The sequence below is a fragment of the Nothobranchius furzeri genome, chromosome 17 (assembly GCF_043380555.1).
Source record: "Nothobranchius furzeri strain GRZ-AD chromosome 17, NfurGRZ-RIMD1, whole genome shotgun sequence".
Classification (NCBI taxonomy): Eukaryota; Metazoa; Chordata; class Actinopteri; order Cyprinodontiformes; family Nothobranchiidae; genus Nothobranchius; species Nothobranchius furzeri.
In genome coordinates, this window is record NC_091757.1 from 52,615,000 (window position 1) to 52,641,221 (window position 26,222).

The 26,222-nt window shown below is 43.1% G+C and overlaps 1 protein-coding gene across 5 annotated transcripts in view; it reads right to left on the reverse strand.

The window, feature by feature from the left end:
• efna5b (ephrin-A5b) overlaps window positions 1-26,222 on the reverse strand; it is a 268,124-nt gene that overhangs the window by 145,872 nt on the left and 96,030 nt on the right. The window contains exon 1 of one of the 5 annotated variants that reach the window (XM_054731564.2): window positions 23,422-23,753. The exons of the other annotated variants lie outside the window; for them this stretch is intronic. Coding sequence (XP_054587539.2) covers window positions 23,422-23,546 — 125 coding nt within the window. The 5' untranslated portion in view covers window positions 23,547-23,753. Of the gene's footprint in view, window positions 1-23,421; window positions 23,754-26,222 lie in introns of those variants that run through there. 5 annotated transcript variants of the gene reach the window in all.

Below are 26,222 nucleotides of genomic sequence, written 5' to 3' on the forward strand. Positions count from 1 at the left end.
ATGTAATAAAACTCCTTTTCATGTGTAATGATTTAATTTACATGTTATTTAATGAGCCATAAGACATAATTCCATAGTAAATATGAAATCAACCTTGTGGATCTGTGGGTACTGTTTAACCAGAAGATTGGAACTTTTTATTGCAGGGATTAGATAACAGCTTCATATTCACTCAGAGACAACAGAAGAGAGAGTCAAGTTTAAATATTTAAAGATTTATTACTAACAAATTAAACTAGACTGACTTTAACACTAAATGTATGGTGTAACTAAGGTGAATGAGACGGAGAATGGTGTAGTGTGGAATGTTGCTCAGAACCAGCAAATCCGAAGAAACGATTAGTTCTGGTGGGAAGTGAAGGTGATGTCTTCACGCTAAGCTTTGGTTAGAAGATTCATAAACACATTCAACGCCATTCTGTCGGTCTATGTACCCTTAGCGGAAGTCCCCGTTAGATCAGGAATGTCGAGGTCCAGCTTCACCCTTTCTGGAACCGAAGCCGGTAGGAAAAGCAGCGGTTGCCAACCAGACCAGTCTTTGAGATACTTCCGGGTCACGACAGTTTTGTTGGCATCTAGTGAGACCCAAAACGGGGTCGTGATGGTTCAGCTTTTATTCTGAAAGGAACAGTTGCAGCAGGTGGAACAGCAACAGATTTTATCCAGCTTGTCGTTGGTTCTTTCGGCTGAAGAGGAGAGTTACGGATTGGCCACTCCGACAACTTCTCTAGAACGCTTTGAACCAGCGTTAGAGATGACGTGGGCATGGTTTTATACTTCGGATGTTTTGGTTCATGGTCGAATGAAAAGTTGACAGATTTACCAAACACCACGAAAACCACGCCTCCGTCAGATCTGGCAGATTCTGATTGGATCAGTAAAAGTAATGTGTTATCTCTTAACGCTACGTGAGATCAGTCCTAGTGGAAACATTTAAAGTCATATTACTTATTATATTCTATAGGATTATAATAAAGTAATTAATATTTTGATTTCACAGATCGGTCACATCTTATTATTGACTAACACTTGGGTTGATTAGCTTTATTAAAAATAGAGGTATTTGATTTATTAATAGGAGAGAGTCCATTCTTCATTCTTCTCTTGAGCTGGAAAGAAGCAGTTTAGAAGCAAATGCATGAGACCTTGAGACCATATCTCATGCAGACTAGTTCTGTGTCAGAGGAGAGGGGGAAATGACTTGTGGTGGAAAACACTCATTTCATACTGTTACACATGTAAAATGGCAATTCCTTCTGTTACTTTTATTTATAGCTAATTACGTTGAAAACACCTGCCTCTAGATGCTCTTCGTTATGGATAAAATCTCCGTGAAGAGGGACTGCCTGCATGCACTTGTGATAAAAACATGTGATAAGGTTTGAAAAAAGCATAAAGGGGATTAACCGAAACAACAGGTGCATGCTTAGACATATTCCTGCTGCACGGCGTTGGCCTGGCAGGGCCCCTGGTGCTGATGCTGCTGCGACAGCAATGTGGATCAGCAGGAAGCGGCACTGAATGATTGGCTGGAGGAGATTGAGCCAAACAGGAGCTAAGTGGGAAGATGTTCAAGCTTGTGACCTTGCAAATGTACACAAGAACTGCAAAACATGTTCAGATTAAATTAAATAATTGGTGCATGTGTGTAAAAAAGAAAAGGAAAAAAGGAAGGAAAAGCAGAAGCGTAGACAAGCATGAATTAGGCATTAGTGTTAAAAAAATGAGGTTTGGAAGGTCTGATGAAAAGCTCGGTGTGAACAATGAGAAAAGGAGTCACACTGACCCCCTCGGGGTGCCCCGTCCTGCGATGTGCAGTGAATCAGAGGCTATTTACTCAGAGTTACACAGAAATAAACTTGCCTCCAATCACCGGCTTTTCTAAAAGAACAAAATTACTCAGCAATACTACTCGCGCAGTTTTTGAAATGCATTTTTTTTCCCGTTTTGGGCATCATTTCAACAAAAAAGCTACAGTAAAACCTACAGAACGGCCTCAGTCTGGAATATTCTCTCATTTTTGTTCGGAAGAGGGGATTTTTTTCATGTGGGTAATATATTGAGATGTTGCTTGGTTTAGTGTTTTTTTTTCTTTTCATCTTTGATCACTTCCTTTTTTCCTCAAATCAGTTCATACATCTAGGCAATTTACACCATTAAACCCTCCCTAACCCCGCCCCCAATGCAGCTCCCAGCGTCTGATCTGGAGACACAGGTCATTTTTCATCAGAGAGGGGAGCTCAAGGAAACATCAAGCCCAGCATGGGTGCTCTGTGCATGACAGTTCTCAATGCTGCCCCGCAGAACCACCGAATAAGAGTCAGATGAAGCAGTGAGGAAGACAGATGGGTAAAGGGACACGGGAGGAGGAGTGGTGTTGCACGTTTCTTATGGAGCAGATCCGGATAATGTGGATGTTACTTCTAGCATGCACCGATTGAAACGCATGTTTACCCACGCACGAGGTCCGCACAGGGCGAGGGAGTTATAATGGGGAGCCTCTGTAGTTCAAGCCAGTATGAATCACTGCACACACACACACCTACACACACACATAGACTCTCATTATTATTATTATTCTGAGCTACTACAGCAATCCATTTCCCTCTGGGATTAATAAAGTATTTTTGAGCTGAATTGAATTGAATTCAATTCAATTGAATTGAATTGAACTGAATTAGGGCTGCACGATATTAGGAAAACCTGCGATATTCGATAACAGTGCATAATATTGCGATATCGATATTACTTGCGATAAATGAACAAATACTTAAGTATGCAGTGTTGATGTCGTCTGGCGTGTGACGTCTGCTCTGGGTTCAAAGCAAACAAAAACTAATGCATGAATTCCATTACAACATAACATTTTTATTGCAAAAACATGCAGCTGCACCTGCTACTGTATTAGCAGCTGCACCTGCTACTGTATTAGCAGCTGCACCTGCTACTGTATTAGCAGCTGCACCTGCTACTGTATTAGCAGCTGCACCTGCTACTGTATTAGCAGCTGCACCTGCTACTGTATTAGCAGCTGCACCTGCTACTGTATTAGCAACTGCACCTGCTACTGTATTAGCAACTGCACCTGCTACTGTATTAGCAGCTGCACCTGCTACTGTATTAGCAACTGCACCTGCTACTGTATTAGCAGCTGCACCTGCTACTGTATTAGCAACTGCACCTGCTACTGTATAAGCAGCTGCACCTGCTACTGTATTAGCAACTGCACCTGCTACTGTATTAGCAACTGCACCTGCTACTGTATTAGCAGCTGCACCTGCTACTGTATTAGCAACTGCACCTGCTACTGTATTAGCAGCTGCACCTGCTACTGTATTAGCAACTGCACCTGCTACTGTATTAGCAGCTGCACCTGCTACTGTATTAGCAACTGCACCTGCTACTGTATTAGCAACTGCACCTGCTACTGTATTAGCAGCTGCACCTGCTACTGTATTAGCAACTGCACCTGCTACTGTATTAGCAACTGCACCTGCTACTGTATTAGCAGCTGCACCTGCTACTGTATAAGCAGCTGCACCTGCTACTGTATTAGCAGCAAAACAACAAACTGCATGCATGCAGTTTCTCAGTGACTTTAAAACATCACCTCCACCATAAAACTTTTTCTGATGCTCCAAATACAGAAACACATCCCTTACCAGGGTTTTCTGAATAAATAAAAAAGTCAGAAAATAAGTTTAAATGTTAAATAATAGTTAAAATCACTTAAATGCAACAGCAAATTCTCTCATTGCTACTGAACATTTTCTCCACTTATGTGGTTATGATATAAGGCTGTTGCTGTAATTGGGAAGTGAACTGTGCTGGGCCAAACCAGGAGAATATTAAGATTTTCTGAGGGAAAGAGAAAGACAATTGTCTACCTTTCAGAAGAGGAACTGGCAAAAAAACTACATGGAAAATATGTGAAAACGCTTATTTTTAACCCCACATTGAACAAGTTTACCTAGATCTTAAAAAGCAGCTCAGATGATGAAACTGCAACTATGATTCTGATAACAAGCTAACAAATTGAACTAGCTCCTCTAAGATAACCGGCTAGCAGAGCCTCTGACTGTTTATGTGCAGCAGCAAATCAACTATCCTGATTAACAAGGTTATAAAAGCTCATAAATGAAAAATCACTTTGATGTGTGGGGGAACTTTTCCAGGCCCTCTTCAGCAGGGTGGGACTGGGAGGAGAGTGCTGTAGCCTTTTAGCTGGAAGCTAACTGGAGCCTGGGGCTAAAACTAGCGAAGTGGAGGTGGGTTGGTTCACCGGCACGTGTCGGAGTCAGCCCGGTAAAAATGATTAAAGACACCGAGCTGACTCACGTTCACGTTTGAAAGCAGCGCTGATTCCAGAAACATCAGCACAAAGTGCGTTCGTTAATCTGAGCCAGCATGACGAACAAGGGAACGGCGCCGCTAACTCAGTTCGGGTGTTGTTTTCCATCCTGAGGGTCTACGTAGGGGGCGGGCGCGTTACGTGAACGGACCCATCTGATTGGCCGCATATCAGAAGGGCTACATTTGATTGGTCAAAAAATACTTCCGCATAAATAACAGAGCTGGTTTACAAAAAGCTGATGTATGACACGGATGGAAATGTTGAACCAAACATTTATCGCCGTTTTTGACGTGCTTTGCGATGGGCCTATCGCACATCCTGTTATCCCGATGACGATCATTTTTCGATATATTGTGCAGCCCTAAACTGAATTAAATTGAATTGAATTACAAACAGTTCCTGAGAGGAGGAGGAGGAGAAAAGAGGTGCGTAGGTCAAGAGGGGCACAGAAAATGCATTCTAGATCTCTTAACACTCTCACCTTTTTGCATTAGATGCTGGCTGCAGGGAAGAAGAGACATGCAGGTTGAATAAAACGGTCTAATGGCGGTTTAGTAAAAGCAGGTGAGAAGAAATAAAAGGACAAACTCAGGGAAAAGAGGAGGGAACTGGTGTTTGTGAATGGGAAAGTGCAATGTGACATTGTTATAGTCGGTGCTTGTGCTGTGACCCAGTGCACATGTAGATACGGTATTGATTTGGGTATGTGATGGCAGAGGGGTTTTAAATAAAAGAAAGGGGGAAGGAAGGAGGAGAAAAAAATCGATTTTCTTTGCACAAGTGGCAGACAGCCCTCTGAAAAAGAAGAAAGAAAGGCAACAGAAGACAGAAAGGAAGGGAAGGGACGAAGCGTTGCTCGAAAAGCCGAGCTGCTTCGTTTTAAGGCACGCAGTGAATGGTGGGTCTGCTTCCCCTACACCCCACACTCCTCGCTGCTTTTGTCCCAGGATGCTCTGGTCAGCACATTCGGCCTCTTTGTCTGCAGTAACCTCACCTTTCCCTCTGTTGTCAATAACTGTATCACTTCCATGGGTTGGTGGGGAAAGAACCGGGTCGTAAACTTGGATGCACGTGCAAAAATGTGCAATCAGAAAACTCAACAAGGGCGGATAATTCACTCCTCGTGTGTCTGGAGGGAAAAACGGCTCAACCCCCTTTCTCACCACACCCTCCACCAGCAACGCTGGAGCAGGCAAGCGTGTGAGAACGGTTAGCAACAGACATATATTGTGTCACGAAATGCAGAAACAGAGCCCGGCAGACGCAAATACACACACATAGCGTCAAACACGCAGACTTCTCAGCCTTCCAGCCAAGTCCGGGCTGTGGTTAACTCCTGGCATGTCATGCAGGACCAGGACCAGGAGCAGCTGTTCTCAGAGAGGACATCACCCAGTGGAAAAACATCTTCTGGTGTCAAAGTAACCATGAAAACAGGAAAATCAACACACAACACTACGACGTCTCTACATAAATCCTTTTACTGTAACGTGATTTAGAAAAAAGACTCTTTTTTGTTTGTTTTTCCTCTGAGCGTGTCTGAGTAACCTTTAAATCTACAGTATGCAGGTAAAGTCGTGCAACTCTGAAACGCGTCCTCCTGACCTTCCAATTAGAGCACACTCCCCAACCGACACCCCGACAGCAACAGAAGCACACTAAATCTTCTCCAGGCTGCTGGTTTGGACACAGGAATAAAACAGCCCACTACAAAATCATTACAGGGCCGTAAAACTCCGGAAAATTTCACAAATAAAAGACCAGCGGAGAGACAGAAAAAACAAAGACAGAAGGCGAGGGATTATTCCATGTCCAGATAGGTGGAAGTAAAGCATTTGCACAACAGACACAATAACATGTAGCTCTTAAGGGAGTGGAGAGGGTGCCATGGTACCGTTTTCTCCGTGGATTTAATCATCTCATCCAACTGAGATGTTTTAGATAAGTCTTTGTATCATTTGATAAACCAGAAGACTTGCAAAACCTCTTAAGTCATGTAAAAAAAATAAGCTATTCAGTCCTTACAGATTTCTTTATAATTTGATTTTTAATTGTTTTGCCAAATTAATAAAAGAAAAAAAAATTACGCCAGAAAATTATGACCTAAATAAATAAGAAGGTTTTTAAATGATTGTGTTTATTAAAGGAAGGAGAACCTGGTCCAATGTTTAAAAAGTAACAGACTCCTAAACATAACCGGCCACAACAGCCTCACTGTCAGTAATTTGGGATCACTGCTAGCAAGTCCTAGCCTAGTGAACTAGACCAAATTCTTGCTTTGGAACGCTCCACTGGAACCTCTGCAGCCCCTAACAGCATTCTGGCTGGCCAATCACAGATCTCTAGAGGGGTTTCAAACACATAAAGAGCTGATTAGTCCATAATGGTGGGCCAATCATAGTGTTCTATCTGCTTAGTGAACAAATCACAGAGCTTTATCCGCTTTGTGGGCCAATCAGGGCACTCTATATGCCTGGTGGGTGGGATGATGCAACAGAGTGAAACAAGATGGCGACAGCTCGTTTGAAACGGCTTTTACATCAATGTTGGATTATTAGAACTTGGGCCTCATTAGAATCAGGAGCAGATGAATGAATGAACTGACCTGAATTGTAATGTTTATCATGTGAAGTGCCTTGAGACGACTCTTGTCGTGATTTGGCGCTATATAAATAAACTTGAATTGAACTTGAATTGAATTGAAAGATAGATGTATTTAAGTGCTTTTTTTTAGAAAAAATTGTGTGTTTTCTCCTTCTTCAACTGCGGACCGCCTAATGAGTGAATGAATGATTGTGTAGTGAAGTGCCTTGGGGGGTTGTAGAACCCTATGAAGACGCTATTCAAATACAGACTATTTACCATTTTTAGTCAAAATTTGAAGTCCATGTGCCAAATGAATGAATACCATTTCACAGAAACCGTGTATTATGTGAGATAATATGGTAAATGGCCTGTATTTGATATAGCGCCTTCTAGAGTCCTGGAACCCCCCAAGGCGCTTTACAACAAAGTCATTCACCCATTCACACACACGATGTAGCCACAGCTGCCCTGGGGTGCACTGACAGAGGTGAGGCTGCCGAGCACAGGCGCCACCGGTCCCTCCGACCACCACCAGCAGGCAACGTGGGTTAAGTGTCTTGCCCAAGGACACAACGACAGCGACAAGACTGAGCGGGGCTCGAACCTGCAACCTTCCGATTACGGGGCGAGCTCTTAACTCCTGTGCCACCGTCGCCCAGACGCGATAAACATGATAATCGCAATAATTTCACAGAAATGGCAAATAAGCAAAAAAAAAAAAAAAGACATCAATGATGGAAAATGAGGGCGAGGCTGAATAGTCACACATCTAAATGCTGTTCAGTCTAATTAGTGACACTGTAATGAGCCATTATATCGTAATACAGGCAGTGATCGGAGGGGGGTGTTGGATGAGGGGGGAGTGAGTAAAAGGTCACAGAGAAATGATTTATTGGATGCAGTCTCATTAGAGTGAAGGCAGAAGTCGTCAGCGCAAATTAAAAGTGGAACGCTGTGCTTTGTAACGCGAGGCTGCGTGTATATCTGAGACGGTCCCAGTCCACTGTGGGAGGAAGATCCCCTCAATTAACTTCACAGTGAGACAAAAAGAGGTCTAATCCATACCCGCCAGCTCTGGTAGCAGACCCGCCTGCCCTGGCACCACTAAGCCTCAGAGCTCAGCAGCACGCAGGCCTGTTTACATACTGGTCATCCTCCTGTTGGATGGCCAGAAGCTACTCCACTAATCACAACAGTGTTTACTTCAAACTGCACTGTTGAGTCTTTAAGATTTTCTTAATTAAAATTCGGTCCTCGCTGGGAAATCAAAAACTGAGCGATTCTCAAACAAAAGTAATTGCAAAGAAAGAAAATTTGCCAATTCTTTTCAGGTCTCTTCGCAGTTTAAGCACCACGAAACAAAAGAGCATCCGCTCTGGAGGGATGCTTTCAAAGAGGCACAAAGTATTTAACCCGTTGGGAAGAAAACAATAAAACAAATCAATGATAAGCTTGTAAATGCTGCAGTTTGAAAAGAAGCGCCTTAAGTGGAAATGAGCGGCTAAGTCAGGGATTAACCTCCCGCTATCACGTATCGATCGGCGTTTATTACTTTTAAAATGTGGGTAATTGGGAAGAGTTTGGTGCAATCTCTGTCTGCATCTTTATAGAACGGCTCCAGTAGGTGTACGGGTTGTAAGTGCACTCATAAATTGGCTTTATGAGTTCCTGAGACGTATCACCGTTAATGTTTCCACCCGACAGCTTTACGGCCGCGCTGCAGCGACCGGGGCGCAAGATACTTTCTAGCATATTTCAAAAGTAACGCTGTCAAAACTATACAGAGATTAGAAGTAAAGCTTTCATTTTAAATAAGTTAAGGGAATGTTTAATAACACAACTCTGTGATCAACTAAACGCGGCAAGAGTCTGAGCTGGATGGTCATAAAAGGAACCGTGACACATGTATGACACATGTAGGTCTGGGTGAGCACACGGCCGGTACGACTCCGTGCATTTGACTCCAGATGTTCTCCGTCACAGCTCCACAAGAGCCTACCCAGCGCTCAGCCGCCTTCGCATTTTCCATCATCGTCATTTCTCCTGCTCGCACCGTTCGATCCCTCCGTCAAAGCGAGCCACGTTGCCAAACACGATCCCTGCCTGTTGTGTGTTGGTTTGCTTTCGAGCGGCGGATTAAACAGTTCCCACCAAACTCTCTGATGTGGACCTTATCTCAGGTTTCTCCTGGCGCTGGCTGTGCCGCGGCGTTATTAGAAGCTAAAGGGGCTTTGTTGGAGAGCACAAAAGGCAGAGCTAGGCGGCAGTTAGCACGGCTTTGTTACGGGTTAGGGAGGTGTTAAACAGACTCTACCTGGGGCCGTGTCAACACTTTCACTAGAGGCAGATCGTAGAACTGCTCTGCTGAAATTAGGGAAATCCACACATGAGCCTGAATTTAGAAGGAATACAGGAACATGATAGCAATTAATGGATTAAAATCACTTTAAAGGGGACATGTGACGTTTTTCCTTACGTTACAATAGTTCCATGGTCGAGACCAAACATGTTTGTGAAGTCCTGTGCACAAAAACCCTTTCACATAGTGATTTCAGAAGTTTCAGTACCTTCCAGAATGAGCCATTTCAGGGATCCGTCACTTAAAGAAAACAAGGCCAAAAATGAGCCGTTTCAAAAAAGACCCCGTTTGTGATGTCCCAAACAGGGACTTCTCCTCCATGTTTGCTCGGAGATGTACGGAGCATCCTGTCCTTCTCAGAGGGTTGCCCTTTATTGATCATCGTATTGCACAGTTGTAATGTGATGGCAGTGCACGTCTAACCTGCAAGCAGGCACAGACGAAACTTATTTGGATTAGTGACCAAAAAAAGATAATCCAGCGGTATGCATTCATAACAGAACTATTTCTCCTGCTTATTAAACAATAACAAAGCTCTTTTGATTTTATATTTTAATCCTAATTTAACCTCTTTCCAGGGCTTCCTCTGTGGGAGCCCTCTGCCCCGGCGGCGGTGGTGGTCAGCTGTGGTGGCCTGGGTGCTTTCCAGGTGTGCCTAGGTGGAGGAGGGGGGGCTCTGCCCTCCCTGCCCTGGGCGCCCTGTCAGTGCCTCGGCTGCTGCTGTGGATCTGCTGCTGCTGGGGCGGATGGCTCCCCTGATGGCGTTTCCTTATCTTAGCTGGTCTGGCTCATCTGTTCTCAGTCAATTGTGGGTTTTTTTACCATGGGAAAGGGGGCATGTGTGTGTGTGTGTGTGTGTGTGTGTGTGTGTGTGTGTGTGTGTGTGTGTGTGTGTGTGTGTGTGAAGGGGTTTTTATTGTCAGACTGTTTTTAAAATTCTGGGGATGGGAGGGAATGTGGGTATGTGGCGCCTTTTTAATTTGTTAAGCACTTTGAGTTGCATGTATTGTAGGATAAAGTGCTATATAAATAAAAGTTGAGTGATTGATTGAACAAACTATTTTTGGTTAAATAGTTTTTATTTTAAAGTGTGTGCTTCTACTGGAGCCCCAGAATACATGTAGGGGAGAAAAAGCCCATTTTCTGGGCCAGCTCAGCGTCAGACCTTGTTACTCCAGCTACCCCCCCCCCACACACACACACACACATACTTTCACCCCCCACTCTTCTTATCCCACTCCCCTTCCTCTCACATCAGTCTGGCTGGCCTACACACGCGATCCTCACGCTAGCTGGGCCTAAGCCCCATAAAGGCTAACACAAGCTCAGTGTAAAAACCCAAACCGGGGCCCAACCTCCAGCCCCCCCTGCTTATGCTGCCCGACTACACTTTCACTTCGCATTACTTCTGCTATTCTAACTTTTTTCTACTTCTGAGCACTATCAATTATGCACTAGAATAACAGTGGGGCCAGGCTTGGCAGCGGGACATAAAGGCCGATTATGAGTGTGAATAATTCAACCATCTCTGTGCCATGTTTCCCTCAACACTGATACAGGCAGGAAGACTCGGCTGCTAATGTACAACTGCAGACCTGGACTTAATGTAACAGACTACCCAGAGAGGGCATAGAAAAGTGTGGCTACGCTGCATTATTAAAGCCGCTGCACGCCCGACATCCCTCTGATACGTTCCCCTGCTCTAGCAGCACGCACCTGTCATTCTGCAAAACACAAAAGAACATATTTATCATGATTTATGATCATAAAGAACTGTTATTATAAAATGTATGTAGAGAATATTAAGAAAACATGTACAGTCCTGCTAATTAGGATGACTCCTCTTTGCTTTAATCAAAAGAGGAGTCGTTTAGATGAGATCGTTTGGATAAATAGGATTTAAAACTCCTGAGAAAGATTAAAAAAAGAGATAATAATCTTTTATCATCATCATCATCAACTCTAAACATGTCAACCTTGACTTGATTAATTAAAGATTCACATGCTCAGGTTTTTTTTACTGCGGCTCTCCGAGATCCCAAACAGTAACAAATATTTCATCGCTCCGCCTAAACAAAGACGCGCACGCATGCTTATCTAATACGGGAAATATGGTATTTCCCTGCAGGGTTTCGTGTTACCTCATCTCTAAGCTGCATGAAAACACTGCAAATTAGCATTCTAAGAAAAATGTGTGTGTTTTCAGACTGGAAATCCTATATGACGACTATTTATGTCATAAATGTGAGATTATCTTTATTAAATATAATATACACAAACATATAATGTTGCATCAATTAGGGATTAGGTGCATAAAATGAAAAAGCTAAACAGTACATTGCATTTTTGGGGGGGGGGGGGGGGGGGGGGGGGGGTTTAACATTTTTTTGGGTAAAACCTAATTTAAATATTTGCATCCTAAATGTGTTTGAATTTAATTTGATGACAATATGTTAAACTGAAGGAAAATAATCTTATTTTCCTGTAAAAAGTGCCGGACCAAAGAAAAAAGAAAGCCACTTTGCTTCCCCCGTTTGTGCTTCCGTTTGACATGCACGCTCTAATCCTGGCTGGAATGTCTCCGGTCTCGGAGTCCCGCGGCTCCGAGGAACAGAACAGCAGGTGAAACTAAACTCTTCGGGGGACTCGACCCGCCTCAGCGCTACTCCACCAGTTCTGCTGAAGAGCTCAACCTGATCCTGCGGTACACAGGAACTCAGACAGGCGTATGGGAGCATTTATTTTTCCAAAACAATTATCATAAAATCAAAAAGAAGAAAAACTTTCGAGGCGTCACTTCAAACTGTTTTCTTTATAACTCATAATTTAAAAAGTTGCAAAAAATCTGTTGAATTTTCTCAGAAATTTGAAACTTTTTGGCCTGTAATTGACTTTTTTATTTAAACAGAAGCATCGACTTAGACGTAACAGTCGTAAAAACGGAAAATGGGGTGTGGAAGAAAAAAGTGACGGACCGACCAGTTTGGGGAGGGAGGCGATTAAAAAATTAGGGTGTAGGCAAACGTCCATCACCTGCTGCAGCCACAACACGGGGCCTAAAGCCGACCGTGAGCACGCTCAGTCGCCTCAGTGGGAGCCCGTGTACGGACGACAGGACAGTTACAGATCTGTAATCCCAGAAGGAAAAGCGTCGGAAGGGAGGATGAGAGAGAGAGCAACATGGCACAAGGAGGGAAGGAGTGAGAGGAAAATCACTGGCCTGTATTCCTGGGGTAACTTGTGGGATCAGGAGCAATGGGAATGTGATTAATTGGGGGGGGGGGGGGGGGATAAAGTGAACACATTCAGGAGTCCTTTAAAAAATAAATAAATAAATAAATCACCAAATCCCATTTCCATCAAACTTTATGAGGCGAGGTGTTGATGATCCCCTTGGTAAACCCAGTTCAGCCATGTTTGGGTTTTCAGCGCCCCAGAGAGAGATTAAGGACTTTAAAAACTTTTGTATGCATGACTATCAGGGGAAAACACACACACACACACACACACACACACACACACACACACACACACACACACACACACACACACACACACACACACACACACACAGAGGATGTAGCTATAGGCAGCGCTCATCACCTCTGTTTATCTGGAGGGCTTATACCACTTTGGGGACTCCCCTTAAGTCTCACTTATCTCATTAGAACCCTAAAACTGATTAATACGAATGCCAGCTCGAGGCATTCTAAAGAAAGGAGGGAAGGAGGGAAAGAGAAGAAGAGGATGGAGGGAGGGATTTTAGAGGAAGGGGGTATTTTTTGTGTCTCCGGACAATGAGCTGATGGCTTTTTAAGCCTCTCAGTGGCTCTGGGTTAATACCCCGGGCTGCAGTCATGGGATAGGACCACAGTTCAAAGGCTGCTGCACTCCAAAGCTCACTGCTCGCTGATTTAAGGGGAGAAAATAAACAAGCTGAATAAATACCACATCTCCTGCAACTTAAAGCTTACTACCAAAATAATGAACTGTGTGTGTGTGTGTGTGTGTGTGTGTGTGTGTGTGTGTGTGTGTGTGTGTGTGTGTGTGTGTGTGTGTGTGTGTGTGTGTGTGTGCGTGTGTGTGTGTGTTATAGTTGGGTGTCATGTTTGCTTGTGTTTGGAGATGATGTAAAGACCAGTCCAATCTGAGAGGATGGAGTGAAAATAGGATTTGTTACCCGTTTTGTGGATCAATCGTTTTCTCTTCGGATGAGAAAAAAATAAAAGTCGGTGCAGCTTTGCAGAGGAATACAAACCACCACACACACACACACACACTTCAATTTTACAAAATAGGAAAACTAGGAAGCAGCTCTCAGAGGAGCAGACACAGAGAAATGGGTCAAGAACAGTGCTGCGCTTTACTACAGTAGCAGGCCTGCGTCTCTGCTGCTTCATTAAAGCTGGGGTCGGCTCAGGATAACCACGCACGGGGCGTGCAAGTCAACACACACACACACACACACACACTTAATGAGAACCAAATAATTGCTTTTCTGAGCACCAAAGCCAATTTCTGTTGAAGATATTTGACTCAGTTTGATGTTACACAAGTTTAAATCCGATTTATTAACCATTCTATTCTACAATCTTATTAAAGAGCAACGCCACTCGTTTCTTAAACACATTTGCATTACGAACAAATGACGTGTGAGTCCATCTCTGTGGATGAAACAAGAAGAAGTTACCCAGATCAGAGGGGAGCAGACAACGGCAGGATTTGGACTCTTATTTATATGATTGGCAGCAACGAATCTCTGCCACTGACTGGTTTGTAACGTTGATGTTTAATCTCCACAAAAACACAAGCCTGAAGGATCTCTGCCATGTTGTGGAGTTGCTATGCTAACCGTTAGCTTCTACTAGCCGAGACGTGCTCTGATCTCTCCTGAAGGCTAAACCAACAACACTGTGACCCCGAATAAGTTCACTGAACTCAAAATTTATGAGGAAACTGATTACCTAATAATTTTTAAGTTAACGTACCTAAAAACTATAAGTTTACCATAACTTAAAAAATATGACCTGAATAAAATCAAAGCATTTAACTACCTCCAACCTATAACTTAGTAATTAAGCAACTTACAAAGTTTAATTTCACTAAAATTGCATATTTTATTTTATTAGAAATTTATTACATGTTTTTACTAACTTAAATATTATAACCTATAGGAACTCTAAGTGGACCTATTAGACCCTAACCCAAATAAGTTGAATTTACTTAAAAATGACAATGTGGCAGGCTGGTGAAGGCAGTAACTAACACCAGATCATGACTCACACACCCACAAATGCTAACAGCCAATGAAAGTGGAACACTCAAAATCAAGTCAAGAGCATCTGGTGTGAACAACCACAGTATTATTAACAATGGGACGGCACAGCCGTACAGCATTACTTTGACCAACCTCCTCACTTACGGGGCCAACATGATACAAAAAGTAACACCACATCTGCAACACTGAACGAAATAATATCTGAGAACAACAATCATCCACAATAAACATGCATAAACACCCCAAAATAGAGCAAAATAACTGAAAACATGACTACCCACAATGCACCTCCCCCATCAGTTGTTTATTGTTCCTCAAATGCAACAAAATTGCTAGTTTGTGGTTGTTTTTCTTGTAAATCCACAAATATTTAAAATAATATACAAGTCTATTTATCAAACACACGTTAGGGTTGACATAAAGATGAATGGCATATATAGAAACATAAAATAATAAATCAATCATTTTTTTGGTTAATATTACTCATTAAAGTTAAGTTGTCTTTATTGATTAATTTAAGTTATGGTTACTTAAAAAATAGTTCTGATTAATTAAAACGTTTGAGTTCTATGTACTTAAAACAAGGAAAGGTTTAACAAGCTCAACACATTTGAGTTCTAAAAAAAATTTTTTTTTTAATTACGAGTTTTATCTACTCAATATATTTGATTATTTGAACTTTTGGCTTTTCAGTGAACAGCCAAGATGGATGACTCCATGAATGTTAAGTGCTAGTGTGATGTAGAGTTAACTGTCTTTTCTAATTTAAGTGTTTGTCTGTTTATTTTCTACCAGCGACTAATGCAGGAAGTAGGGGTAGAGGACTACTTTCATGTTTAGTCTGCATGTGACCGATCATATTTCAAACATAAGTAAAAAAAAAAAAAAAAAAAGAAAAAAAAGTGTCTCAGTGAACTTGGTCTTTAGGAGTTTAAATCAAACATCCCGAGCCAAAAGAGGAGAGAGAAAAGCTTATTATGTTCATTTAGAAGGTAATTTTTAAGTGACAGATGGGAAAACACTTTCTTTGATTTACTTTAACGCTACAAAGTTTGTAAAAAAATAAAAATAAAAATAAAAAGAATTAAAATAATAAATGCTGTGGAATTTTCTGGAATGACTTCACGTGTGAATTTTTTTCTTCTAAATCTGCATAAGAAAACTCTGAACTGTCCTCATGCAAAGTTTATTTTAGGGCAAAAACAAACGCCTGTTTTTTTATTGTTAAAAAATCTGTTGCAGAAGACAAAATAATGGGAAATTCTACGTCCAAGGACACAGTGTGCAATGTATCACGTAGTCAAGGACTAAGATGCAACTCGTGCACACAGTGCCACCCCCAACACGTAAACACAAGCCTGTGTGTGGCGGTCTTCTCCATCAGAGGAAACAAAGCATGGCTTTAAACCTGCAGGCTTAATCCCGTCTCTGCAGAAAAACGCCCCGGGGTCACTAAACCCGAACCTTAAAGACAACAACTCCTCGGAGTGAGGATGCAGAGTCTGTTTCCCTGGAGGGAACACCACCAGCTAGCCAACCATGGTCACCAACCAGGGAGGCAGCCAGCCAGCGAGCCGCATGCATCTCTAAGCCTCAACAAGGACAGGAGGAGGAGGAGTTTAGGGAGTAGTCGTGTGGAACAACGAGAAGCTGGAAATGAGTGAAAAGGCCACCTCTGGTTTTCCTCCTTTGCTTAACCCCCGACTCCTCATCCTGCTTCTCCTCCTGTCTTACTACAACTTCAACTGTACGCTCCTCTTTCCTCCCCTTGCCATCCACGCCAATCTCCCCCTCTCATTTACTTTACCCTCCTTTTTTGTTTCCCTCTGCTTGAAACGCATGCGTTACTTTCAGTCCTGCCTATGTAGCATGGACAGAGGAAGCAGAACAATGGCCGCCTTTCAGTCCCACAACCCATCACTAAGGGGTGAGGGGTATTGGGGGTAGGGGGGGGTGCATTGGCTTCTTGTATTTTTGTCTACCGTCTGCTAAAACTGTACGAAGCAGCTTGCTTACTATTAGCAGGCTTCGAGCTCAGCCGAACGGGGCATCTGACTTTTCGCTTATTTTTCACGTCAGCGGAACGTCGTCGCAGAGGAGTTACCGTAAAAAAAAAAAAAATAGGTGAAATAAATGTTATTGCACTTTTATCTGATTTTTCTTCACACAAAAAACCCAAGAGAATTTGTGGAAAAAGGGGCTAAAATATCACATAAGACTGAAAAGAAGTGTTTCAGGGGCATATAGGAGCAGATTGTATCAGTTCAGAAGGAAAAACAGACCACACAACTATTTATGTGTGCTTCTCAGTCGGCCCGTGAAGACGAATTACCTCATGAGTCATTTACAACATGGCTACAACCCGTCAATTAGGTCTTTATTCACGAGCTAGAGATGTGTTCTCTTCTGGGATCTATTCTCCACACTGCTGCCCAGCTAGAAAAACATCCAGTCACTCCCCCGCAGCCCCCCCAAGTCAAATAAGAAAAACGCAGCTTTCGGGTCCCGAGTCAGTCTACCATGAGTGGAAAATATGGCTGTCAAAAAAACCGAAGCAGCTTCGTCGAACATCCCTGATAAATAGTGAGGGGGAAATTTTATCCAGTCAATTTTTTTTAGTCTGACAGTAAATCTGAACAAATTCTGGAAATAATGATTCCTTTGAAGAAAAGGTCTTCAGCAGTGGCTCTAAAAGGATTCTGGCTGAGAACAGATGGTCCACAAGGCTAAGTCCTCGCTCAGTAGCGCCGCTCTCTGGTCGGGGGGGGACAGATACACCGTGTAACAGCTGTTTGCAAGCCTCCATCTTACAGAAGAGAGGCGGAGGAGGTGAAGAGGAACATGGTAGCAACATATTCAGCCGTGAACGAGACGCTATCATGATCAGCGAGACTCCTGGAGTGGTAATTCAACCCCGTGTTGGAGCCTCTGTAATCATCTCAATCCTGTTTTTGGTCTTTTTTAGGACATTTTAGACTGAAACCGGGACCTTTTCGTGGATTTGTCCCCCACTTTCTGTTCCATCAATCTACACCGGCGCCTGTAGTAAAACTAGAACTTTGGGAGGAAAATGAAAAGCTAATTTTTTTCAATAAGAGTGAGAAAAGAGGAAAACACCCAAATGCGTCTAGCGGAAAAGTCACAAATCAGCAAAAAAAATTAAAAATCCTTCTTTTTGTCGCCGTCATACCAGAAAAGAAGTCTTCCGTTAAGTTTGTGCATGTGAACGTTGCATGAGATGGAAAATACGTTTTCTTCTTTTCCGTCCAAGTCGAGCTGGATAGTGTTCCCCCAGCGGACCGAAGTTTGAAAGGGCTCTAAAAGAAAGATCGCTCAGCTGATAGTGGAGTTTCAGCACTTGATCTGACCTTGGAGTGATTACTGTGAAAACAAAAACCTGGACATTAATACACGGTTCCCAGGACAAGCCGGGAAACATGCAGAACCCAAATAAAGCCGCCATTCAATATTCCTCTAGTTTGCAGAAGGGAAAAGACGTTTTTGCAGCCCTTTGATGGGCTAACGTTACTTTTAGCCATGGACAAACGACGGTTTTACGTTTGGGTAAAGAAATAAAATAAATGTCTAGAGAAAGAACTGCCTAAAAGGATTTTTTTTTATTAAACACATTTTAATACACACACACACACAGCCACAAGGACTTTTCCCCTGCCCAGTTGTAGGCTTCCTTCAACAGGATTAGCATTTCCAAGGCTCCAGCCTGAGCACCAGGCACCCCTGGCGACAGGGCTGCTTCTGTCCGCTGCATAGCACCTCCACAAGGGTCACGGCCAAGAGTCCTCCCCCTCTTCCACTGCGCGCTGAAGAACAGCTGCTCTGCCAAGCACATTGACCAAGCATTGACTACTGCCTGCTGGGCTCATTTTCCAGTTAACAGGGGAAAAAAATGTATTTAAACAAAAAGCACGTTTACAGGTCTACCGAGAAAATACAAAGTGTCATTAAAACCTAATGAAAGAGATATTGTTGCTGCAATTTGCTGTTGTCCCCATCATGTCCCGTTTTAATTTTCAGCATCCTCCGCCTGGCTCCATTTTTACCCCCCCCCCCCCCCCTGGCTCCATTTTTACCCCCCCCCCCCCCCCCCCCCCAAGTCCATTGTCTGTTTGGCTGGCATCTGTGCTTTCAATGTCGCAGGCATAACACAACGAAAAGGGGTCATTAAAGGCAACAACGGCTCAGAAAATACTATGATATGTACTAAAGCCAAAACGAACAAGTGGGTTAGCAAAAACAGAAAGTTAAAGAGCAAGTCACCCCCAAATCACATTTTTTTGCTGATAAACTATATAAAGGAGTGTCTAATCACGCTACAGACATGTGTAGTCTATTTGGCAGTTCAGTGCATCTTGGTTAAAATTCAAATATTCTGCCTAAAACTATCAGTGTTGCGCCGTCGTCAGGGAAAAATTCTGCTCTGTATTTGAATCTAAATCTGCCACCGCTATTGGCTGAGGTATGCTATGATGTCAAAATGCCATTGTGAGCCTGTGTGTGTGTATTTGTTAGTGGCTCCGCCCTCTCGGTCTGCCAAGCAACAGCATTTGTTGCATTTTTCAAACATGAAGTGGGAGTGAAGTAAGTTTATTGTAGGGGGTGACTTGCTCTTTAAGTGAAATGACGTAAAAACAAGGATGTGCAACAATCATTTGTTATAAAATAGGCTTCCATATATAAGTTTTACTGTTAAATATGATTTTCAGATACAGCTGTGGATCTTGATGTCTGACATGGACACTACGCGTATTATAAATGTCATTTTATCACACCTAATTTGTCTTATTGTTACAGTTGTCATATAAAAAAGGGTAATTTATCATTTAAATTAAAACACCACGCAGACCAAAAGAACGTCGTCGTTGGGCAGAAACCTACGTCCAAAAATGCTTTTTATTTTTTGGGAAAATGACCAAAACCTCTTTCTTTCAGGTGAGACAAACTGATGAATTATTTTCTGACGCGTTTCATTGGACAAACATGCAAAAACATCCACAAACAGAGAAGAAGAAAAAAAAACTTGAAACGTTCAAAAATGAGCAACGATTTTCGAAATATCAACATAACATTTGGTTTTTTGATCTTTTCTCCGTAACGCGGCACCAAATGATCCACGGACCGCTAACCGATCCTCGGCCCAGTTATTGGGGACCCGCGCTTTGGAGAACTGTCATCATTTAAAAATACGTGCATGTGAGCAGCTGCTGGTTTGAAATGAATAGTGAAAATTTTTATTCTAGAAAAATCAACAAACCAAAAGAAACAAAAAAAAAGCCCTAAATGTGCTCAGAATACTCAACATGACCCCCCCCCCCCCACACACACACACACACACACACACACACACAAGGCAAGCGTAACTTAAACAAAGGCGAGCCGACACCACAGACACAAATACTAACTGCAGGTTTCCAGTTGCAGAACATTTACAGAACACCCACATCAACATCTTGGGTAATCTGCTCCCTTTTTTATCCACAAACTGCAGAAAACGCCAGAACACCTGGAGAATCGTGCACGAATGAAACTGCAGCAGATTGTTTTTGTGTCAACAGCACCTCCCTCTTGAAGGAGAGTTATTAGTTACTAGTTTGTCATTCACAGCCCAACTTTCTGCTTCGTTACTCTCCGCCGTGCGCGCGTGCGTGACCCCTCTCTCAGCTCGCCTCAGAGCGTGCCTGACCTCTGAGCGTCTTTCTCCAGCGCCGGCCGTGGAGGGACTCCGAAAACATCTAATTGTATTTGTTCATGTTCCGCGCCTGCTGGAGGAGATGGAGGGAGGAGGTACGATGAGCCGACGGGGAGAAAAGAGAAGGTAGGAAGGAAATGGCGTATTTCTAGGTTACAACTGAGACGTCATTAAGGTTCAATGTCTGCTTCTTTATTAGCCTAAACGCTCACAAGCTAAGAGGCTTCACCAGAAGGTAGAAATTACAGTCTTGTGTACATTCTGCCTCTCAGGTGATTGTGAACATCTCGCTAGCAGACAGGGAGACTTGTGACGCTTCAGAGTGACTTGTTTTTTCTGAGTAGTAAAGCAGCGAGCAGGTTCCTGGTCTCCTGCTGTAGTTGTGAGACGCAGACGCTGGACTGAAGCCATGAAGCCCACCTCCAGCCTGCACAAGAACCACAACGCTGCAAACACAAATGCATCTTTAGTGTTCTACAACTACAGGGAGGGGGGCAAGAAGAAAAGGATGAAAAAAGTTGTATTGAATGGAAATTTTTCACACTTTTTTTTTATTTTACGTTTCGTATTTGTGTCCCAACCCACGTACAACACATAGTAAAGCCGTTAAAGAAAAATAACAGACTTGTTCTAGCTTTAAACTCCAGACTGGCTGAATTTTCTGAGTGAAGTCGTCTTTCTGAGTTTTCCTTCTATTCACGTGGTTAAAGAAGCAAACGGAGCCTGTTTTTGGGGTCGCCGAATCGCGTCTTAGTAACAAAACTAAGCGTGAACGATTATAAAACGCCGGCGATTTCCAACTCTGCGTAAATAATCTGAAACTGGGACCTTTTGGGGATATTTTGCAAAAAAGAAAAAGACAAAGCTCAGATTTCAACTGCTAAGAATATTATTAGAATAAAACATAAAAAAGCTAAAATAATCATTTCAATCCCAGCTAGCAGAATAAATGACATCTTTAGTGCAACGTGGCCTAAACGCATCACGTGTCTTCACTCTAGCAGCACTCTGAGTGGGACTGAAGCAAGGAAAGAACCTCAGGAGGAAAGAAGCTCAACAATTTTCAATATTTATCAACCGACTCATCAATAAGACCAGTTTGCCATCTCCTCTCCCTCTCCTTCTCGGATTTAAAGTTACCTTTCAGCCCTGCAGGGTTTGAGAGTCAAACCAACTCTATTTGGGGTAAGTAGAGCACAGTGACTGTTGACGCTGACGCTCACACGAAAACCCGTTTCCTTCCCTTGGGCGATTTCGAGCCACAGAAACAGACGAGGCTCGGGAAGCTGCGTCTCTCTCAGGTTTTTACCGGATTTCAAAGAAAGAAAAGCACGATCACTCTCTCTGCTCGGTCAGGATTAGTGGATCAGATCTGAGATTAGCAGATTTGTGCTTCTGCTTCTTCTTCTATAATAAACTTTTTCCTTTCTTCAGTGGAAATCTGAAAACTTGTCAGCACATCTGGAAGGTATCGAGTTAACTGAACCGCCTGTCAAGTTAAAACTTTTTTGCTTGGGAAAAGAAAAAAAAAAGAAAAAGCAGCCCAATGAAAGCTTGTCTATCAAGTGGAAATTGTATTTGCCTCCATGAAGACAGTAGGCCAGTAATAATCAGCGAGGGCAAGCGGGGACCACAGCGTTCACGGTCTACAGGATATCAGAGCCAGGATCTGCACGCCCCACTCCGGCTGCAGCAGGCCCGCTCACACTCGCCTCTGTTTAGACCCAGACCACTAATTGTTTCAAGCAATAAATCCTGTTTTCTCAAACTTCAAATTCAACGTAAATAGTTGTATAACAAATGTGCCATTAACGGCTTTGCACACGCCGAGTAGTTTTGAGTGGAAGACCTCAGCAAAGTCCTGCAGACGCAGCAAAGCAGAGCCGAGGCTCCAACGGGGACTTTCAGGAGGAAACGCTGGTTTGAATCACAGGAACAGCTGATTTAAGGCTGTTTTCATTCATTAGTGAGGCTAACAGCAGCTCGCCACGTTTTTGTTTGAAAAGGTTTTAATCAATTATTTTTTTTATTTGTGAAACTTTTTAGATTTTTTTTATTTATTTTTGGGAATGTTGTTTTTGATGCAACAAATCTAGTTTACGAGACTTTAAATGTGCAAAGATCTTTATAAATTTACAAAAATAACATCAAAAGTCCTAAACTAAAACTTTGTTTAAAAACAAAGAACTTGCGAAATAAAAACAGTTTGAACTTTTTAAATATTTTAAAGCGGAACGTCATCACAACAAGATACGATTCCCTGTGGATGAACACAACTTGTGTGTTTTTCTTCCAGAGTTAATTTATAATTAATTTAACAAACATCTCTGCTAAGAGTCGAGTTAAAACACCCACGTTCTTTTTTTTATTCTTAGAATAATTTAAAAATATGCATGAAACAAAGAAAACCTCTAAATTGATCCAATTATCCTGCAAACAACCAATCATGTCTGATCTTTTCAAGTTCTCTAGCATCCTTTATTATTTTTACACACTTAATAATTTGGGAACTACTTAGGCAATGAGAAACCAACTGTTAATGGGAGTCATATTATTCTCTGTTGGTTTTCTTATTATTCTAGAAGATTTTACTTGTGCCAACTGAATACTGAAGCAAAGCTCAATAAGTAAAAGTTTCTTTCAGGGGAAAAAGAAGGAAAGTCATGTGACAGCTAAAACTTCTAAAGCTAAAGCTACGACTTCTAAAAATACTAAAAAAATAAATAAAAAGCAAGAAAAACATGAGCAGACATCAGCTTGACCTTTATGTTTTCCTAAAGGTTCACCTGATTTATGGACCTAAAACCAGAAATAACAAAACTATTAAAACTGTTGCTTTTTCAGACCGAAGTTAGTTTCTGATTTTAACAATACCCCAGCCTGAATCCATCCTCTGGGTTGAACCGAGCAGGTTAAAACCGATGCACCAGGACCAGGACAGGCCGCGCGTTTGCGCACGGGTTGGCTCATCACAGGAGCCAGCTCTGTGATCAAAATCAGCTCATATCCCCTCATATCTCCAACCAGGCTACAGAGAGCGCGTTCAGCTTCTATAAAGACCGACGTGATGCTGAGAAAAAGTGGAGAAACGTGCGCGACTCTCTGCGTAAAACCTGCGCGGTGCTCCGGCCACTTACTTGGCGTTGGTCCGGTTCCAGTAGACGGCGTAGCGGTCTGCCACCACTTTGGATCCGGGCTCCTGGCTGAGTACGCACATCAACAGCACCAGGCAGAGGAAGAGGACCATTTCCACATGCAGCATCACTACAGCGGAACTTCGTGTTCCTCCTCAGCGTCGTTTCGGGTCGGTCGCGTTGTAGGTAGGGCGCTTCAGGCGGGACAGGTGACGGGTCTCAGTCACATGTGTCCGAGCGCTTCTGGCGCAGCAGATTTGGGAATCTGGAGCAAATGTTAGAAAAACCGCGGAGGAGAAAGAGGTGCAATCTCGATCGTTCAGCGGGACGCTTGAGATGACACTTGTTCGGGGTGTAGAAAGAAGAAGTTCAAATCAAAATAAAACGTGCTCGTTCTCCCGGAGCTCCAGAGGGATCCTGAGAGGTTGTTTGTTTGGGGTGTCCGCTCGGAGAAATCCGCGGCGGCTGGAACAAATATATCTCTCCTCCTGATGCGCAAACAGCGTGATCAGCGCATAGCCGCCAATGCGCAACACAGCGATCTTCCTTCCAGTGTCCCCCCCACCCCACTTTCCTCTCTCAGGGTGTAGCCTGTGTCAGGGACAAGTGACAAAGCCGAACACTTACTCCAGACCGAGAGAAGATTAGTCGCAACCAAGACGTGATGGAGAGAAGAAAGGGGGAGAAAAGAGGGGGGGGGCTCCTCCAAACGTGTCCAATGACGCCGAGGCGCACGTCAGACATCCATGTTCTCCTGGCAACTTTTTAAAGCCATGCAGTCAGTCTGGAGGTTAGACTCGCTCTCTGGGTTTCTGCGTGAACACGACTGTCATCCTCTCTCTCGATTTCGCGGAGGTGTCACGGCCGAGGTGGGGAGGAGTCCGGCTCGGTGACGGAGCGGAGGACAGGCGGCGGCGGTGCTGCGTGTTTTTCTCTTCTCACCTCCCAAGTGTCCTCCTCACACATAAAAGAGCCGCGGTGCCAGGCGCGCAGACGGAGAAAGCTCCAGCTTCTCCCGTGTGTCTGCTTTCTCCTCTTGGCTCGGAGACGCTAGGGACGCGCAGGGAAGCAGGCAGGGCAGTCGGCTCCAGACGCCGACTGAGAGAGTGGGTTTGGTTACGGCCGAGCGGGGGATAGTCCCATTGGTTTGAAAATATGTGAATGGGCGGAACAGGAACGCAGCTTGACCACGCCCCTTATTTAAAAGCGAAGTAATTCAGTTAGAAAAAAGTTAGAGCTGGAAGAAGACGCAGGGGAGAGGCGCGGGACGCGGAGCGCGTCTAGATTGGAGGGATTCGGAATTTTGGTGGTATTTAATTTTACATCAACTCTTAGCGCATTCATCTGCCTTTTTAAAAAGGAAACAGCATTTATACTGAAGGAAAACAAATCTTACAGCGCATTAAGGTTCAATTTTATAAGAGAAAATAAAATCTAGACGGAAATCCCCTCAGTAATGAGCAGAGGTGGGGAGGAGGGTGAAGGGGGCCAAGCAGGAGCCACAAAATGAGCCCCAGTGTTCATTCTCAGAGGTGTTAAACACAGACCAGCGCTCAGAGAAGGACCACGACGTTTCTAAAATATAAGCTGCATTTGGACAGATGGAAAACAGCCAGAAAATATTTACAAAACCTTACATGCGGCTTTTTAAATAATGTGCACCAAGAAAATACAGAATTGAAACGGTACATATTTATAAAATAAAGATTTGTTTATGTACAAATTAAAAGTTATCAAAAATATTAAGGTGTGAGTTACATTTATTCAAGGGCATATTTGGATTACTTAGTGAGTAATCTGAGTAAAAAGCGTCCAGTTTCACCGGAACTCGTGCAATCGTTTATGAGATGAATTAGAATGGGAATTTAAACATGCTCTAAGTTAGAAATGCAACAATTCATTATAAAATCACTCTTTTGTTGTATTTTGCCGATATTTCATTCTTTGGATTGTGCATCTGAGAATAAGAGTTTACATCTCAAAGGTTTAGAAAAGAAAGATGCTATTTAAAAGTGAAGGGGAAATATAAAAAAATGTATAAAGTACATGAAGATAAATAATCGTGGGTAAAACGTTGATGTTGTGTCAGCATTTTTAAAAGAAATCAGTTGAATCTAAATGTCGGATGAGTGCTTCCTGTGAGTCTGTGCAACAGGTGCTGTGGGCCATCATGTGCTCAGAATAGAGAGAAAAGGGGAGATAGGGGGAGGAGGAGGAGGAGAGGGTGAGAGGGCAGCTAATATTTTAAGAAAATCCTATTGACCTGTTCTCTTTCTCTAAACTCAGAGCCGTTCACTTTCAGCAGTCTCCGTGACGGCGGGGCGCTCTTGCTGCGAGCATCCAAAACTGCACAAACTCAAGCCTGTACTTTTTTCTTCTTCTTCTCTTTTATTTTTGCAAAACACGCTTAAACAGAAAGACGCTATCAGCTTCCAAGGCGAGGAGGTCAGCCTGGAGGTCAGCGAACATGGCTGTTTTCACACCCACTTTACAGCCATGTCTGCATTCCTCTCCTGGTGCATCCCACCGCTCTCACACACACACGTGGCTCTCACACACACCCACGGCTCACACACTCTGACGCTGTAATAAATAAATAAAAAACACTTGATAACAAGTTTGACTGAAAATACCCCCAGCTGCTTTCATTTTCTCCAGCTCAGACTCATCTTGCTGCCACTGTCACGGAAGGCTGATTATTCCTCATGAGGGCCAGATTTCCTTCTCAGCTTCACGATCGCACGCACCGACGCAAAGAATTGTGTGTTTTTCAAAGATTTATGCTAATTTTTATCCATTTTGAC